The following is a 16,632-nucleotide window of genomic DNA, read 5'->3' as shown; positions in this document are numbered from 1 at the left end:
AATGAAGAGTCCCTCCCCAGCATCCTTATAGCCCCCCTTCAGATACTGGAAGGCTGCTATGAGGTCTCCATGCAGCCTTCTCTTCTCCAGGCTGAACAGCCCCAACTTTCTCAGCCCATCTTCATATGGGAGGTGCTCTAGTCCCCTGATCATTCTCGTGGCCTCCTCTGGACTTGTTCCAACAGTTCCATGTCCTTTTTATGTTGAGGACACCAGAACTGCACACAATACTCCAGGTGAGGTCTCACAACAGCAGAGTAGAGGAGCAGGATCACCTCCTTCGACCTGCTGGTCACGCTCCTTTTGATGCAGCCCAGGATATGGTTGGCTTTCTGGGCTGCAAGCGCACACTGCCGGCTCATGTTAAGTTTCTCATCTACCAACTCACCCAAGTCCTTCTCCACAGGGCTGCTCTGAATAATCTTTAATGGTGATCTTTAATGGTGACTTATTTTTTCCATTGCTATTTAGTTTTTGTTCCAGGTTTCAGAGGGAATTGTTGTGGTGGGATGTAGAAGTCAAGAAAAGGAGAGATACACAACAAATAAGAAGAAAGATGGAAGAAACTTTCAAAGGACAGAAGTGCAGGGATAACAGATGAAGATACTGTGTAGCTATAGGGATGGAGGGTCTGAAAGAGTCAGCACAAATAGTTCATTTTCAGAGCACAGAAAACACCCTACTGAGCTCAAGTGGGACTAGGGGCCCTTGCTTTCACTGCTTGTGCAGCTGCTCCTTCCAGCTTGAGTGGGCTGACTGCTCCCTTGTTATTCCCTTGTGCTGACTGGAGAGCATATCTGAATAGGGAAGAGACTTGCAATTAGAGAAATGCTTCAGAGAGCTAAAACCCTCTCATTTTTGCTGAATGTATATTTTGTTGCATCCTTTTTGGATTTAAGGCATTCAATTAACAATTAATATTTTTGGGAGGTTGTCATCTGCTTTTAGCAAGCACTGAGGTTTGATCCCAAGGTGTTCTAGCTCGCAAATAAGGCAAGGAGCCTGATTTATCAGTGCTAAGAAAGGTGGGTACCTTCATACTTTTGCATTGCTGAGATGAAATGACCTAAAAAAAGGAAGCATTTGTAAGCAAATGCTTTGCATTTCACCTGAGAGGTCTCAACTACACCTCTGTTCCATCCATTCTTCCCTTGTTTTGCACATCAGGCCTGAGTAGGAAAGCCTGGGGAGTAGCAGATGGGAGGCTGACTGTTGCTCAGTTTGGAATGCAGCTCCTAACATTTGGCTCACACCTGTCAGCAGACTCCGTATACACTTGTTTATCCTCCTCTGTACCATATGTTTCTATGTAGAATCAGTTCCAATGATCTATTGCCTTACTCCTATCGCTCCTATTATGGTCGGAACTGAGCATTTCACAGTCGTTAATGCATTCACCCTGACAGTGTCCCTGTTGCGTAGGCATCTAATATCACCCACTTTACAGATGGGTGAGCTGAAGCTCTGATCAACAGCTCCTCAAGAGTCTTACTGAAATCAATGGGAAGGAGACACATCTCCAGGAGATGTGAGTTTGGGAGAGTAACCTACTTGCTCAATTTCCCCCAGGGAATTTGCTGTGGAGTGAGGAATCCCCTTTTTAGGTCCTACATGGATGCTCCAAGTGATGATCATTCTTAATTTCTTGACACAGAGCTGTTCCCTGCCTTTGCAAGACCCAGCAGACCTGTGCCTGTGAGTGTCCAGCCTTATTACAGCCTTAGCCATTAAACCCTTGCCTCACAGTTCTTCATGTGCTCAGCAAGGCCTTGAAGAAATGCTGTTTGTGACAGAAAATAGAATCATAGAATCATAGAATAGATTTCGTTAAAAAAAAGATTCATAGAGTAATAGAATCATAGAAAAGATTTCCCATTCACCTAATGTTGCGAGAACAATCAGCTGTGAAGTGCTCTGCCCCTATGAGAGAAGTTGATAAGGACCGAAAAAGGTGTTTCTGCTGCTGTGGAGACTATTTCTCCCATTTTCTCTATTCTTTGTAACTTTGCTTGCCTCTCAGAAAATAACTTCTTTGCAGCTCTTCAGGTTTAAAATCTACGTAAAGAGGAACAAGGGTTTTTTTGAAATGTACTGTACGTACCTATCAGTCACCTACTTATTAATTATAACTAAAAGCATGATTAATCTGTCATGGATAAGGCTGCTAAGTAACACTAATCATGCTAATGTATTTCTGTCACTTACACAGAAGGCAGCATTATTATAAGTTTTTACATCCATGTGTATTAAAGACCATACACACAGTAGCTGCAGAGCACTGGGATCATTCTTTCTACACAGATGGGATGAGGTTGCAGTGCCTGTGCAGTGATTTATTTACTTAACACCAGTAGGATTTAATGGTGTTATCTTTTGCAAGTAATTTTGCTGTCTAAAATGGGCAGCAGCTACAGCTATGAAAAGTATTTCCAATGGCTCATAATGACTATGAATTAAATTCCTCTGTTGGAGAAGTCAGCATGAAGACCAAGGTCCTACTTAAGCCCTTCAGTGAGTGGGAGCTAAGAGATGCGTTGGTCTGATACAAACGTGAATGACTAAGGAAAATAATTTGTTTGGTATGGTAGAGCATAAAACTTTATCTTCTGTGTTTCTCTTCTCTTAATATTCAACTGGTCTGTCCTTTAATAGTATAGATGCTGGAAAGTTAATTTCCAGGTGCCAAACTCATGACCTGAAATGCTTGTTCATCCATTCTATCAAGCAGTCGATGGGTGGATCACAGCTAAGCTATACTGTTTAACTCTGTAAAATGTTCTGCAGAAAAGCTTTTAATAGAAGAGAGTTTCAAATCTGACACCTCCAGAAGGCTAATGAGGAGCAGAAGACAGGTAGGTCACCCTTTGAAGGAACCATTTAGTGATGCCTGGGTGACCTGCTTAGACTTGATGTCCTATTTCTGGATGCGCAGTGTGTGAAGAATACAACCATTAGGCTCATTAAATATATAAACTGACGAGAAAAGGCCTGACTTCAAATATGCCTTTTTATACCTACTAGCTTTTCAGTTAAATAAAATAATGTTTTCTATAACAGTTTTTGTACGAACTACCTAGAACTAAAGAACTACACTGCAGAATGATGTCTGCAAGTTGTAATCTTCATCCGTCCTGTGCTGCATGCCTCAGTGACCCAAATAAAGAAACCATTCTGGTTTTCATCTGAATAAACACCTTGCCACATGCAGGCAGAATTCCAGTCAGTAGGTTTCTGAGCATACACATTTATGAGAGTTCCCAAGGTTTGTCCAGGGTAATAGTGCTTTTCTTCTAAGCACTGCAGTAGCCAAGTCACCATCAGTGTACGGTGGGAAAGCAGAGGAAAATTGATAAGAATATACCAAGTGCTTCAGAACAAGGGTTGTTTGTGTGGCCTTTGCTTAACTAACCTTCTTTTTTGCTCTTTAGTCACCAGAGTTTAGTGTAATGTCATCCACAGCGGATTGTTTGCAGCCACTTACATTTATTATAGTGACATAGAAATTGTTAAATTCACCATTAAATCTTGGAGTACTGTCCTAAACATAGACACTCTTTTCTTGCAAAACTGTGCTTCCCTACCCTTTCTTATTAATAAACATGATATCCTTCTGTTTGCTTTGCTTTCATTCTGCACAACTGTACTCTTCTCTTTCATCACGAGACAGTCACAATTTTGTTTATCACACTGAAATACAGATTTTTTTCTTTATTTATGAATAGCATGCTTGGATTTTCCTTATGGAATATAAATTAAAACAGCACTGACATTTAGAATGTAAAGGAATTGCTCCAACTGATTATAGTCGTGTTAAAATGAGTCACACACTTTTGGTCCAAACTTCCTGACATACACATCCATATATATTAATCACTATGACATCACTGCAGAACTATTTTTACCTTGTTAATAAAAGCTGAATGCATTTGTCAACTTGTCAAATTATATTTAATCCAGTGAACATACAGACAGGTTAGGAAAGACACTTGCTCTCAAATAATACCAGAGTTCTACATGTCTTAAAATGCTGTGAATGTAAAGGCATGTAAAATATTTGCAGTTCTGAAATGCAGGTGAAAACCACTATAAAAACACAAAATAAATGAGATTTACTAAGAACTAAACTTACCTGTCAACAAATGCATGGTGTAGTACAAAGATAGGATCATTTGCAGAGCCTTGTACTTGCGACATGGAACCATTCATGTAGATGTGAAGTGCATTATGCAAACCGCTTTGAGATATGTTTGATATTGCAGTCCGTGGATCAGCAAAGCCTGTATATTCAAGAGGAAATCATATGCTGGTATGACAATGCGTATAATTTTCTTTCCAGTAAGACTGAAGATCAAAGTACCTACTTTCACTTCATTTACATTCAGCTTTTTAGACAAGAGCTTAAGAAAACAGGTAAAGGGGTGCTAATGTATTTCAAAGGCATAGCAAAGATGAAATTATAATAAGCTAAATTAAAAGTCTTGCCATGTAACTAATGCAGGATGTAGCAAATATACTGCTTAACAGCTTTATATTTGTAAATTTAGTTGTCCATGGTGCCTTGCTGTTAAAAGGCAGTGTAATCACTGCAGCCATTTGTGTGTGTTCATCTATTTATGTTGAGAAAATTTGTTCACTTTATTTTCATTTTTGATCTCTATACTTACAGGTTCCTAAGATAAAACAGGCTATTTTATCTCATCAGATAATCGTTTACTATTGTTTGTCTCTATAGAACATGTTATTTTATTAATAGCAACCAACACAATACAATAATAACCTTTAGAAAAGAATTTGGTAAATAATAATTTTCCACAATCAGACTTGCAGGATGAAAGTCTGTAGGTTCTGGTTATTTTGGAGGGCACTTAAAACATGGCCTTTCAGAAGAGGTCACACAGGCCAACCCCAAATAGGAAATGCTGGAAGATGAATCTTTCCATTAGTTTTAATTTGGTAGTTTGTCCATTACCTCAGCTCTGACGTTGGCATTCCTGACAGCTGAGCTTCCTCCCTACTTGTAAGGACTCCTAATAGAAGTCAACTGAATCATCCTATCCTTCTCTGGGATTTTCTGGGAGAGAAACAGTAGAAACATGTGTTGTCCTCCCAGTCTATTTCTTAACTCAATGCTAGTTCTGCTATTTAACCCATGCTACAAAACCTCTCTGTTCACCCTCTTTGATCTGGTTCCTGAAGATGTCTTCTTCTCACAATTTCTGTAAGCTGTAGGATGAGGAAGTAAAGTAGAAACACATAAAAACATCTTTACAATTTAATAATCAAAAAGAGCTGTGGACATATACTTGTGCTGATCCTCAGTATTTCCCAGTACTGTTGCAGTTTAGCATGTCTGCAAGGTGGAGAAAAGAAAGGTTTTAGCTATTCTGTTTGGGAAATGCCTCACATACTTTGAACACTTGCTTTATTTACTTATTTGGACCAAGAACTAGCATTTGAACAAGTATCAGCAACGTACTTTTGAAGTGAATCTCTAAACAGCCCTTCTGTTTCATGCTGTGACTCACATCACAGGGCAATTTCTGACTTTGCAGTCTGGATTCCTTTGGAGGAAATCTGAAATGTGCCAAATATCAGCTGGTACTCAGTTCATGGGACTGAACTAGAGCTGGTGTGAAAGAACCCCTTTCCTGTCAAAACCCTCATGTTTAACATGGAAATCAGGTCCTCAGTATCAACTATTTTGCTCTTTGCATTAGCTCCTCTTTGAGTCACACAAAGTATTAATTGAGACATGGCTAGAGATGCCTTATGAGTAAGGTCATACCCTATGAACTCAGAATGCTGAGCTCTAGACTCCACTGGGAAATGATCACATTGTTTTGTTACTCTGAAGTCCCTCATCAGGTTTTGCCTTGTCTGTTAAACTCTTCAAATAGGGTAAAAACATTTGGCACAAAACCACTGGTAATTATAACAAGGATCAAATTATAGCTGCGGCACCTAGGAACCAATACACCATAATAGTCATCCATCTCTCTGATTACAATAGGAGGACAACGATTTTGAGAAATTCAGGAAAAGTCAGAGTAGAAAGCATAATCAGGACAGTTGGAGGAGGTAGAGTTGGCTTCTGGTGAAAACTGTAAGACTTCAGGCTGGAGGGAGTCTGAATTTAGGCAAGAAAGAGGAACATGTTAACGCCTACAGATAACTGCATGTTTTAAGTAGATCTGATGTGTACTGGGATTATTGAATGGTGGCATAAACAGCAATGGGCAGAAGTTCCCAACGGGAAAACATTGCCCACAGAAATTTGCCTGGTGGTGAATACTGCTACCTAGCTGTCAATCAGGGGAAACAGTAGACTAAAATATTACCTATGAAGAATGATGTACATTGACAGTCTGGCTAGATCTCACAGGATCCAATAGGAACAATTCTAGCCTTCTTTGCTGATGGCCACAGTGTATGATTTCTAGAATCAGGTGATGTATCAACACTAGGAAATTACTGTGAATAAGAGCTGAAAATGATCTATCTGTATATCATTCTGAAGCAACTCTTCCACTTATATTCAGCTGCATTATGTTTAAAGAAAGATAAACTTTATGCAGAGTACAGGCAGAAGGATAGATCGTTTATATCAGATTTGGGATACTTCTTGGGATATTTCGCATATTTCTTAATGCGCTGCAAGCACTTGGCCTAATAATTCATAAACCAATATACAAAATACTCTCTTTGGCTCTGGATAGATTTTCATGGAACATCTGCACACAAACAATTTATCTTAATAAACAAAACTCTGTAAATGGGACAGCTTTAGCAACCCCACCCTCCAGCTCACAGTTAATTGGGGTGCAGTCAATCAGTGTCGAAGGTGACATCACGTTTAACCATGTGCATGAGAAGTTCTAATATCTGATTTCTCATTATGAAAACTCATATGAATTGGTATCAGGAATAAAACCACAACGTGATGTCACTTCACTTTATTACTCTGGGACTTATTCTTTTCACTCAGACTTTTTAAAAAGACTTCAGTGCAGTCACCTATTCAGGATGACACACTGTGAAATGGGGTAGAACAAATGAAAAAGAATATGTGAATAAAAAGAGGTTGTTTTTTTTTCAGGGTGCTGGAAACATTGCTGAAGTGGCTGCAGTAAAATCACCTCCACAGCAAACGTGAGGCTATAGACCTACAACTGCAGTGAGCTGAAATAAGAGTTCCTTGCCTCTAGATAGGGGAACTCCACTTCCTCCCCTTCCCTTGCCCCCTGCTCTGCCTCACTTTCTCATGCATATCCTTGTACCATCTAATTTAACTCATTATCCTGGCAGTAAACTACCCTGGAGTATGGGATTTAAGTTTTTTCCCAAGCTACTGAGATACAGCACCTCATGTAAGGGCATGATAGGAACCAGTGTTGGTATCAAATAAGGAGGGAAAGAAACTGATAGCAGAAACTGCACAGAGAAGCTGGACTGTCCCTGATGTCAGTGAGATGTTAAATCATTTGGCCAGTATAGGAAGCTGTAGCATTCAGACATCCTTTTAAACCCCCATTTAATTATGGTGCATTAGAAATAACCATTAGGGTCTACATCACTGAAGTGACTGGAAGTTTTACCAGTGGTTTCAATAAGAGAAAAATCACATTTTTAAGACATCATAAACTTGATTCTGCTCCTGCTTATAGCACTGTAAGTCAACAAAATTCAGTGGGTTTGAAGTAGCTTCACTGGAGTCAAGCCAGATTAACTCAGATGGGGATTTAGCCCAGAGTTTACTATAGGAGGAGCTACTGATGCCACTCAAAATTAAGGCTGCCTGATATAGAGGTGGTTCTTAGTGAACATGCAGTTAGGTAAGGTGTATGTCTTTTAATAAAGATTTAATTATATTAACTGTGGATTTTACAGTCCAGTATCAGAGACCATGGAAGTTCATGTACAATCAGTCAAGGGCAAAGATTTTTATACTAAAAGCAGATAGTTTTTTTTCCTCAGTTGTTCATTTGCTTCTGACTGAAGCTCTGCATAGGTTTTGCAGGACTTGGAGAGCATTAACAACATTCAGTGCTCCAGGAATGGAGGAACCATTCCAATAGTCCTATCTCCTATGATTATCTTAGTGGGCTGCTTAACATCTGTAGCATTGCTAACATTGAGTTATTGATAACTGTCTTGCAGGTGGCTTTCTTAACCATTTTTCTTACAAAATAAACTTTAGTTTTGTATGGTTTTCTAGGCCAGTTGTTAGGACAGTTTGTAGACAACACCAAGCTGAGTGGGAGTGTTGATCTGCTGGAGAGTAGGAAGCTCTGCAGATGCATCTGGACAGGATGCATTGATGGGCTGTGGCCAACGGTATGAAGTCTAACAAGGCAAAGTGCATTTGGGTCCTACATTTGGGCCACAACAACCCCAAACCAATGCTACAGGCTTAGGGAAGAGTGGCTGGAAACGGCTCATGAAAAAGGACTTGTGGGTGCTGACTGATGGAGCTGAACATGAGCAACTTGTGCCCAGGCAGCCAAGAAGGCCAACAGCATCCTGGCCTGTATCAGCACCAGTGTGGCAGCTGGGTCAGGACAGCGATCATCATCTTGCACTGGGCACTGGTGAGGCCGCATCTTGAATCCTGTGTTTAGTTCTGGACCCCTCAATATGAAAGAGACATTGAGGTGCTGGAGCGGGTCCAGAGAAGGGCAATGGAGTTGATGAAGGGTCTGGAGCACAAGAGTGATGGGGCATAGCTGAGGGACTTGGAGGGTTTAGTTTGAAGAACAGAAGGCTCAGGGGGAACCTTATCACTCTCTACAGCTGCTGAAACACTTTTTGTGGTAGGGGTTGGTCTCTAGATGATCTCTTGAGGTCCCTTCCAACCCTTGGGATTCTGTGATTCTTTTCCCAAGTAACGAGAGATGAGATAAGAAGAAACTGCCTCAAGTTGTACCAGGGGAGGTTTAGACTGGATATTAGAAGAAAATTATTTACTGAAAGGATTGTTGAATGTTGGAACAGGCTGCTCAGGGAAGTGGTGGAGTCACCATCCCTGGAGGTGTTTAAACCACATGTAGATGTGGTGTATAGTGACATAGTTAGTGATGGACTTGGTAGTGTTTGGTTTATGGTTGGGGTCAATGATCTTAAAGGTCTTTTCCAACCTAAATAATTCTGTGATCCTATTATTTGATGTCTGAGTCCAACTGGCTGATATACTTAGTCCTGCTCTCCCTTGGGATGATTTTTTTTCTTTAATAAGGATTTAACATTTTAGGGAAGTTCAAGTCAGATAGATGTATCTACTTTAAAACAGGAAGAATATAAGAGTTTTAGGGCCATACCCTTTCTGGTCTTTGAAATTAGTGATGTTCTTCTGGCTTAAGTTTGTGGAGTTTTTCTGCCATTGGCAATCTCACAGGAAATTTTTCAGGGTTAAATCTTACATATTTTCTCAAGCAATGTTATTGCTGTAATCTCTCTAGAGTGAGGTAGTTGCAAGATACACAGAATTTGGCCCAGGGGCTCTAGTAAATGAGAGTTTGTGATTGTCTAATTTAGACCATGTCACCACCTAGATTTTTGCTCTAAAATGACTGTTGTAGAGCTTCGCTGTGGTCTGGGGACAACAGACTTTTTAGTTCTCTGCTAAGAGCCCTCTGCAAGTTAACAGCACTTCCTCAGTGTGCAGCATAAGTTTACCCAGAGATTGATGTTTGAGCTGGGTGAGAATGTTGGCTGTAGGGAATAACTTTTTTAATTAGAAGTTTTCTGTTGGCAAACTTCATTTTGAGAAACCATTTTTCATTAGCTATATGGATCACAGTGAAAATACCGAGAAAACTTTCCCAGAAGAAAATCTCTTATTTTAATAAAAAAAGGAATATGTCCTATTCAAATGAAATTACATTCTGAAATGTTTGATGTTTTATTCCATTATTTCATGATAGAACAGCAGCAACAATGCATAATTGTGACAGAGTGGAATGCTATGACATGGCTTGACTTGATATCATGTGTCATGAGTTAATTATGAATAATGAAAGTGATATAGAGTTTTAGAATTTTTTTCTTTTAAATGTTCTTTTGTTATTTTGTGCCAAACTTGGAAGGCATTGATTTTCATTTGAAATTGCCATGAATAAAATAATTCCAGATGTGGAATTTGCTCACAAATAAAAAGAAATTTTCAGGTTTTCAGATTCTCTTATTCTTAAGAGATAGCATTTGAGGTGTCACACCTAAACTGAGCTCCACAAAGGAGAAACCCAACTATTTCATTCGCAGTCAGGTAATCCATTTCGGATCTCAGCTGTTGCTGATAAACCAGACAGATTTTTGGTTCTCATCTTGTATCCATGAAATGTCCAGTGAAGTCAAAAGTGTTCCCTGGTTATGGCCATGATTCAACAAAGCCTACATAAAACGTTTTTTCCCACTTCAACTGGCAATGTGCAAACTGCTTTTAACCTGTTGTTTTTCAGTTAAAACAAAAACTGGTGTGTACCAAGGTGAAAGGGCAACCCATGTGCTCAGCCTCAGTGGGGTGTTGTTTTATTGAACAATACTGACCTTTGCTGTTTATGGCTGTTGTAGTTACTCTTTGAGGGACAAAATTTATGTCTTTGTGCAACATTTTCTGTTAGTCAGAGATTCAGCCTGCATAATAATGTTCATAGCTACCTCTCTGAAGGGTAGAATTTGACCTTAAGTGTGTTGGCACAAACTTGTGTAAACAAGTAAAGAAGGACTGAAAAGTTTTTTTGCTTAGGAAAAGTAGTAAATGTTAGGAAATATAGAGTGTTAGGTTTGTAAGAATGCTGTCATGTAGAAGTAGGCACTGGAACAATAAATACAAGCTGGCAATTTAAGGTTGGCATCTGTACAATAAAAAATAATAAGCAAACCACTTTTAAGAAAGGAGCTAACACAATATGGGTGGGGTTTTTTTGGCAGTAATACTTGTTGAAAATCTTACCACCATCTTTGTCAACATTGACCATGTATTCTTGGCTTCATATTGTAGTTCACTATCGTGTTGGCTATATAAGTCAGTTGACAGAAATGTTTGTGGTCCTGTGATGTACAGTTGAGTGTTGACATAATTCAGGTAAAAAAATAAAATATCCTCAGAGAAAAAATAATATGTAAAAAGTTGTGTCTGATTGAATAGTCTCCATCTCCATAGTAATATAGAAATTCTCAATGAGCCACACCTGGCTCACATTCAGACAGACTCATCACCAGAAAACACACTTATTATGGGATGCTGTGAACACAGCTATGCTTTAGTGACCTCTGGCTCAAAAGAAATATTCTTATGGAAAGAAAGATAATTTCACTCTGTTGCCTTTTACGGTTTGCCATATAAGCACTTGAGCAATGTAGGTCTCTTTTAGCTTAGCTATAAAAGTTAGACAACAATATAGGATCTTGACATTGCACTGGGAGTTGGACTATGAGCAAACATGGTCGCTTTATTAACAGGATTTCCCCTAGAACAGAAATCTAATGTTAGGTTGTTCTGGTTTCAAGTCTACAGAGCTACTAAGGAGGGGACATTCATTGTCTCAGTCTTACCTTACTAAGCTACAGCTTCCCAGGCTCCCTCAACATGACTCCCAGGACTCACAAAGGTCCACCTCCACTGCCAGGAGAAAAGGAGATTCTCATGCCATTTTCTTCCCTTTTAGAATCACATAGGAAGGGTCCTACAGATTCTCTGAGAGAGCTATGGTATGTGTCATGGAGGGCATATCTTGATGGATTGATAAAGCAGACATGTGTTAACTGGATTCATACAGAAGAAATGAAGCATCTATGACAAATAAAATAAAGGTTCTGTAGCTACCCAAGCTGTATGGACTCTGAACTGTATCTGGCTTGCATATATCCACAAGAACATGTTTTGGTTTGTTTTTTTCCCCATTCTATTAGAACTATCTAAATCTCAAGAAATACATTAGAACCTAATAGCAGCAAACATGACATGCCTTGTGTGGTATTTGGAGGGCTCCAAATGACCTCAGTGGTGATCTGGAACTTCATAACCTCAGTTAGGAGAAAGATGAACACTCTTCAGCTTCTGACGGGTTGTTGCACAGAACAAAAGAACTCATTTGGAGGAAAAAATTGATTCAGAAGAGTTCTTGTAAGATACAATGATATTAACATTATTCAGATTAAATCATGACCCTCTTCAAGTGTGATTGGCAGAGAGACTATGATGTTAACAAAGACCAGCCATGACTGTGCTTGCTAGCCATGAAATTAATATGACAGAGAGACAGCAATAAAGAAAATGTTTGACAGATTAATGAAACAAAACACTGTCTCTGATTTTAGAGTTAAAATCACTTCTTCCAGGCTCTTTGAGAAGTGAAGGTGCTTTTCTGATCATTGTGCTATTCTGTCGAACATAGCTACTGTTATTTTCAATGAGAAAATGCATCCATTTTTATCAAAGGAGTAGATTCAATCTATGACTCTATTTAGCTGCCAATTTAGACTTAACATTGACAAAAAACAGGTTTTGTCCTTTCTATGCAAGTACTCACTCAATTACTCTCTTTTAGTGAGCAGTCATGATACTGACTTTTGGCTTTGTGAGTGAGTGGTCTGTTTTGACCCTGCTTCTCAGCAAACCCCTCTGTGGCTCAGCACTACTTCCATGGACTGTGCATTTGCTTTTGTTCACAACACTAGCAGCACGATGGTACACTCTCATTATTTTGTGACCTATTTCAGTTCCCTTTTCTGTACTCCTATTCCACGCTTTGCATCTATTTATGTACTTTTAAGGATAAAAATGTGAACAAATCTCTACTCAGTTATGTCACCTTTTTCTTTTCCATAATTTGTGTAGCTACTGTTTTCAAAGACAAAAAACCCAGCTATGTCCAGAGCTGGAGTCAATGAATGTCTGGATTCTCAGCACAAAAATTCCACATTTTCTACTGGTTTTAGAGCTTAAACTGCTTCATTCCCCCCCTTTCCCCCCCGCCCCCCCCCAGAAAGCTTTACAGCATTCCACACTGCATTTAGCAGTTATACTAAACATATTAAAAACTTTGATTTCTTATCCTCACATGAGCTCCTATTTTGGCCCTTGTACAGTTACTTGCAAGAAAAAATCTCTGGAATATCAAAAGTAAGTAACATTTGATTTAGCTGATAGATGATACTGTAGAAATAGTAATTGATATATATCATGTGCTATCCTTATTCATTAACAAATGAGCAAGGGTCAAAAAAGAATGGGTAGACAGATAATTAAGAATAATTACTAATTTTAGCTAATGTCCCTTGTTTACTAGCACATTAGGAACATTCAAACCAGGTTGGATAGTTAGGTAATTAAGATTAAAAACCTAAATTCTTCTGGATATAATACCAAGTCTCATTTTTTTAGGTATAACTTAATCCCTGATCCTTAGAATTTGGAGAGAAGTCTGCTATGTTCATCACAGGTGATGGATGCAGACATAACATGCCAACTGGCAGCACCCTTTTTCAGTCTTGTTGACCTCTGGAAGACACTGGGTTTCAGGGCAAACCTGTAACGCACATGGACATGGTTATGTGTACGTAGATTATTAGACAGTCTCCTTTTATGCAGTCTTACATTTCTTCGCTGTGCTTGGTGCAGACAATATCAAGAAACGATATCTCCTAACGTGTTATTTTCTATTTTCTTATCAAACACCTTTAATGTGGTTCTTTCTGTCTGTTCCTATTCCAGGAGAAAACACAAGATTTTATTTCTTTTTGAGTGGTGCTTCATAGAATCAACTCACACAGCCAAGCTTAGTGACTCTAACCCCAGAGAGACTAAATTTACAGATGGAAATGGCATAATAGAATAATCATGTTACCTTCCAAAGTGTTTCGGAAACTGTAATTGGCCATTTTATCCATGGGTTCAGATTCATACTGAGTCAGTGATAGGCAAAATTCAACTTCAGCTGAGGATGGAAGCCTTGGGGTCCTTGATTTATCATTGTTCCCAGGATTTCGCAGTATAGGTCCCTCACTTGTGGCATTGCATAAAGCCTCACGGCTGTTGTACTCTTCAGACCGAGTACAAATTACCTGTATAAAACACTTTCTATTAGCAGAGTTGCAATTATAAAAAATAAAAGCAAACAGAAGAGGTTAATATTTTTTTAAGGAGTGAAGAAAATGTGCAATGTAATAAGTACGTTGCAAGAAAGATTATATATTAATTTTAAAATTTTCTGTGTATGATTTTCATATAAGCTGGGTTATTTCAAAGAAGACATCCTTCTAGTACAATGCACATTTTAAAAGAATGCAATAATCTGTATCTGAAACTACCCATGTGGACTAAGGCATCAGTTCTCATTTATACCCTTGAAAACATGCTGAGGCTAAATTCAGTATTACCTACAAATAGCAGGCAAGCAGGACACAAATGGAGTTAAATCTGCTGCTGCAGTTGAGAAATGGAGGATTTTGGCTTCAGCCAAAGCATCCTGAACAAAGCCAAAATCACAGATTTTTGCTCCCCACACAGTGAGAGGGGGAATTGTTGGCTTTGAATATGTAAATAGCTCCAAACCCAAACCCCCTTCATTCTGAAAATATCTGTGTTTTGTCAGACTAAACGAGCACTTAGTTTCACTCTGTCTTGATGATGCTGTATGTACAAAATGCGAAAAGATGCTTCTGTACTTCCGAGGAATGTTACAAGGATGAGCATGTATCACCAACTGAGATATCATAGAGATGGGTATTGGAAAAGGACCTCAATACCTGAATACAGGCAAAGTCCAGTTACCATCGCATAACAAGTCATTATTTGTCAGATGATCTGTAGAAGCTGCTAGTCCAATTTGAGCCTCCTGGAACAGAAACGAAGTTCAATGTAACATCAAATGACAGTCAGCTAGTTTCGGCTGAGTCAAGCTCCTTCACATTTGCCATGAGTTAAAACTACCCAAACAGTCTGTGTCACAAAGTTGCTGCTCAATATCTTTTTATGCCACAAGTATATATTTATTATCTAAGAATGTGTCTTTGATGATCATGATCTTTTACAGTAGCTCTCACTGCAGGTCTTTCTTGGCCAGAGAAGTGATCAGAATGAGAAGGAGGATTGTTTTTGTCATATTCTGGTACAATAAAAATACAGGGAATTGGTACAAGTACTAACTTGCTTTTCTACTTTATATTCAGGAACTTCCCTGACATGGTGTCAGTATGGAATATGGAGGAAAATATAATGACACAAGCAGAAGATCAGACTAAAGAATTTGGTGGGTGTGTATAGCAGAACAGATGATGGATCTATGAAAACGAAACACAACGGTGTTTCTGCTATCTATTGTTTTGGTTTTTTTTTACTGAAAACCCCACCAAAACAAATAAAACTCCAAATCACCAGAGATTCCTTCAAAATACAGGACTCTGTGATTATCAGATAGTCAACATGGTTAATGAGAATTTCTTGTGGAGAAAGGAGAGTTTCATTACTAAGTGAGACATCATAGAGAGAAAACACGTAACACTGAAAACCCAGAATTCTTTCATCCTGGAGGTGTATTTCTGTTTTATGGGAACAATGAGTGAGAAGCTGAGTGAAAGCAATCATCTCTGCTAGAATGGGATGGAAGAACATGGGATTCTCTTTTAGTGCAGGGAGTAGGAGATTCACTTAACCAGTACAAATTGCCAGACTGAAGCAACACTTTAGGATGACCTCTGCAGTCAGGAGAAAGGCATCTCCTGAGTGTGATTCAACCCTTCTAAGCCAGATGTCAGGTGGGTGAGATGTACATACCTCTAGAGGTGCCTAACCCTCTTCACTGACTAAGTCAATGAAATAAAATGTATAAAAAACCCAATGCAGAACCAGTCTCTGGACTGCAGTTAGCAAGGGAAGCAAAATTAAGAGTGTTCCACTTAATGCTCTGTTTCTGCATTAGGATAGGATGAATCATACCCTAGAGGTATGGATGTGCCTCTGAAGTGACTAAAGACAGAGCCAAAGGCAAGTTGCTTTGCTGCCTGACTAACGCAAATGAGTGGAAGGATATGAGATGAATCCTTTTCTAAGTGATTTGACCATGTCAGAAAGTGTCTGACGAAGCTTGTGATATAACCTAGATTTCTTATGAATCTGGAGTTCTTAAATGATAAATTTCCTATGAATATGAATCTCCTGAATAAATTATTCTTGTAATTTTTGGGATTTTTTAAGGAGATAAGAAAGCTTATCAGAGAAATACATCCTTGGAGACTGCTCTATTAGCTGAAATCTGCCCTAGTAGTCTGTTAAAACAACCAAGGTGCCCTTGGAGGCTGTAGGAAGTTATCCAGCATAGAGTTTCATGTTCACATAGCCCCCAGAAGCTCACCAAGTGGGTCAGGTTTGTGCCTATAACAGGGACTGAGGTCAGGACTGTGCCTCTAAGAAGTCTCTTCCAAGAATCCCCACTGAGAAGGGAGAAGGAGTGAAGGGAGAGACCTACTGTTATAAACACAAAGCATAGCTACAGTGCCGGTTTTATGATTGCTTTGTGTTACTGAGAGTTTATTCTGGAGTTTGTTCCTGTTAGAAGCAAAATAGGGGATGATTCAAAGAGATGCTCCAGCAGTATCTTTGTTTATAAAAATGCACAGCCCTATGTCCCTAGAAAA

The 16,632-nt window shown here is 39.1% G+C and overlaps 1 protein-coding gene across 1 annotated transcript in view; it reads right to left on the bottom strand.

Moving 5' to 3' along the window:
* Window positions 1-16,632, bottom strand: part of TYR (tyrosinase) — a 49,505-nt gene that overhangs the window by 24,276 nt on the left and 8,597 nt on the right. The window contains exons 2-3 of the mRNA XM_061343460.1: window positions 13,845-14,061; window positions 4,130-4,277 (exon numbers count right to left, since the gene is read on the bottom strand). Coding sequence (XP_061199444.1) covers window positions 4,130-4,277; window positions 13,845-14,061 — 365 coding nt within the window. The remainder of the gene's footprint in view (window positions 1-4,129; window positions 4,278-13,844; window positions 14,062-16,632) is intronic.

This window comes from Neopsephotus bourkii, unplaced genomic scaffold (genome assembly GCF_033783945.1).
Source record: "Neopsephotus bourkii isolate Nb327-2 ecotype Australia unplaced genomic scaffold, CSIRO-AGI_Nbou_v1 NB_1825, whole genome shotgun sequence".
NCBI lineage: Eukaryota > Metazoa > Chordata > Aves > Psittaciformes > Psittacidae > Neopsephotus > Neopsephotus bourkii.
Note: the sequence above shows the minus strand (reverse complement) of the source record. Positions and strands in the feature narration are given on the sequence as shown.